Source organism: Glycine soja, chromosome 2 (assembly GCF_004193775.1).
Source record: "Glycine soja cultivar W05 chromosome 2, ASM419377v2, whole genome shotgun sequence".
Classification (NCBI taxonomy): domain Eukaryota; kingdom Viridiplantae; phylum Streptophyta; class Magnoliopsida; order Fabales; family Fabaceae; genus Glycine; species Glycine soja.
The window spans coordinates 16,461,226-16,464,180 of NC_041003.1; the positions used below are offsets into that span (position 1 = coordinate 16,461,226).

Sequence of the window (2,955 nt, forward strand, 5' to 3'; positions counted from 1 at the left end):
CCACCAAGTGTACTTTTGGGGTCAAGTCGAGAAAATTGCTCGATTTTATCGTAAGCCAGAAAGGGATAGAGGTGGACTCGGACAAAGTAAAAACCATCCTTGAAATGCTCGAGCCACACACCGAGAAGCAAGTTCGAGGTTTCTTGGGACGCCTGAATTATATAGCGAGGTTCGTATCACAGCTAACCGCTACTTGTGAGCCTCTCTTCAAGCTATTACGCAAGAACCAGTCTGTCCAATGGAATGATGACTGTCAAGTGGCGTTCGGAAGGATCAAGCGATGCCTTATGAATCCTCTTGTGCTTGTGCCACCAGTTCCTAGAAAGCCCCTTATCCTATACATGACTGTGTTGGATGAGTCGATGGGGTGTATGGTGGGGCAGCATGACGAGTCTGGAAAGAGGGAACGGGATGTCTATTACCTAAGCAAGAAGTTCACAACATGTGAAATGAACTATTCTTAGCTTGAAAGGACGTGTTGTGCTTTGGTGTGGGCATCCTATCGTCTAAGGAAATACATGCTGAGCTACACCACTTAGTTGGTATGTAAGATGAACCTAGTCAAGTACATATTTGAAAAGCCCGCTCTCACCAAATGGATCACTCGGTGGCAGGTTCTGCTGTCGGAATTCGACATTGTTTATGTAACTCAAAAGGCGATAAAGGGTAGCGCCTCGACAGATTACCTAGCTCAGCAACCCATCAATGACTACCAACCCATGCACCCAAAATTCTCGAACGAGGACATCATGACCTTGTTTGAGGAGGAGGTGGAGGATGAGAATAGGGACAAATGGATAGTGTGGTCCAACGGCACGTCCAACGCACTAGGCCATGAAGTTGGGGCGGTTTTGCTTACCCCCGACGATCAATGTATACCCTTCACAGCTAGATTGAGCTTTGACTGCATGAACAACATGGTCGAGTATGAGGCGTGCGCCCTTGGGATTCAAGCAGCAATTGACTTCAAGGTCAAATTACTCAAAGTATATGGAGACTCAGCCTTAATGATCCACCAAATGAAAGGGGAATGGGAGACTAGGGATCATAAGTTGATACCTTACCAGTCTTACATCAAGAAACTGATAGAGTTCTTCGATGACATATCCTTCCACCACATTCCCAGAGAGGAGAATCAAATGGTCGATACGTTTGCCACTCTGGCATCCATGTTCCAGCTGACCCCGCATGGGGACTTGCCGTACATCGAATTCAGATGTCGCGACAAGCCCGCCCATTGCTGCTTAATAGAAGAGGAACAAGATGGTAAACCATGGTACTTCGACATCAAGCGTTATATTGAAGACAAGGAATACCCACGGAAGGCTTCCGACAACGACAAGAGGATGTTGCGAAGGTTAGCAGCCGGTTTCTTCTTGAGTGGAGGTATCCTGTACAAGAGAAACCATGACATGATTTTGCTCCGATGCGTGGATGCCAAGGAGGCTGAGCAAATGCTAATGGAAGTTCACAAAAAGTCCTTTGGAACGCATGCCAACGGGCATGCCATGGCCCGGAAGATTCGGAGGGCAGGGTATTATTGGCTCACCATGGAAAATGATTGTTGTATCCATGTGAGAAAGTGTCAAGCATTCGCCGACAATGTCAATGCTCCGCCCGTGCCCTTGAACATCTTAGCGGCACCTTGGTCATTCTCTATGTGGGGAATAGATGTGATTAGGGCTATTGAGCCCAAGGCTTTGAACGAACAACGCTTCATTTTGGTTGGAATTGACTACTTCACCAAATGGGTTGAAGCTACTTCATACGCCAGTGTGACAAAGAGTGTGGTTGTCAGGTTCATCAAGAAAGAGATAATTTGTCGATCTAGGTTACCCAGGAAGATTATCACTAACAATGTCACCAATCTGAACAACAAAATGATGAAGGAAATGTGTGAGGATTTCAAGATCCAACACCATAATTCCACGCCTTATAGGCCCAATATGAATGGGGCAGTTGAGGCTGCCAACAAGAACATTAAGAAGATAGTTCAGAAAATGACTGTGTCATACAAGGATTGGCACGAGATGCTTCCTTTCGTGCTGCATGGTTATCAAACCTCGATGCGCACATCAATTGGGGCAACTTTGTTCTCTTTAGTGTATGGGATGGAGGTTGTGCTGCCGTTTGAAGTAGAGGTCCCCTCTTTGAGAATTCTGGTCGAGTCAGGGTTGGAAGAGTCAGAATGGGCCCAAGCACTCTTTGATCAACTGAATCTTATAAAAGGTAAGAGATTGGCCACCATGAGCCATGGACGTTTATATCAAAGCCTGGTGAAGAATGCTTTCGATAAGAAGGTACGCCCATGCAAGTTCAACGAAGGGGATCTCGTCTTGAAGAAAGTATCACAAGCTCATAAAGACCATAGGAGAAAATGGGCTCCGAATTATGAAGGACCTTTTGTCTTAAAGAAAGCGTTTTCGGGAGGAGCATTAGTGCTTTCCAGCATGGACGATGAAGAATTACCTTCGCTTGTGATTTCTGATGTCGTCAAACGATATTATGCTTAGTACTTGGGGCAGCTAAAGGGTTCAATACATGATTGTTCTCCAAAGACTCATTGGGATCTCCAAAGTCTTCCAAACCTTTGTAAACCATGATCACAACATTAATAAACATTGGATTGATGATTTGTGTTTTAATTTCTTGTGTTGTGTTTTTACTTCTTGAGAACCTACACTTTCAATTTTGCCCACTGAATCCGGAGCCATTTGACTCCATCAAAGGGGTGCTGCAAGCGTTTAAGTAAAATTGAACATAATAACATTTGTTTAATTCTTGCACTTAAATTTTCTAATCATAAGCATGCATGCATTTGCATCTTGTCATCTTGCGGATCGGAGGATGTATGGAGATTCATTTTGAGTAGGCGTATTTTGAATTCTGAAATGAATGGGCATGTCACATTGCCCCTGTTCCTCATTTTTTCATGTTTGAACATGCGCCAACCAA

General features: G+C 44.6%; 1 protein-coding gene across 1 annotated transcript; it reads left to right on the top strand.

Moving 5' to 3' along the window:
- Positions 1–551: 551 nt before the first annotated feature.
- Positions 552–2,513, top strand: LOC114373199. Its single transcript, XM_028330726.1, has 2 exons — positions 552–1,798; positions 1,940–2,513. Exons 1-2 carry the CDS (start codon positions 552–554, stop codon positions 2,511–2,513), a joined length of 1,821 nt encoding a protein of 606 aa, XP_028186527.1.
- Positions 2,514–2,955: the final 442 nt, after the last annotated feature.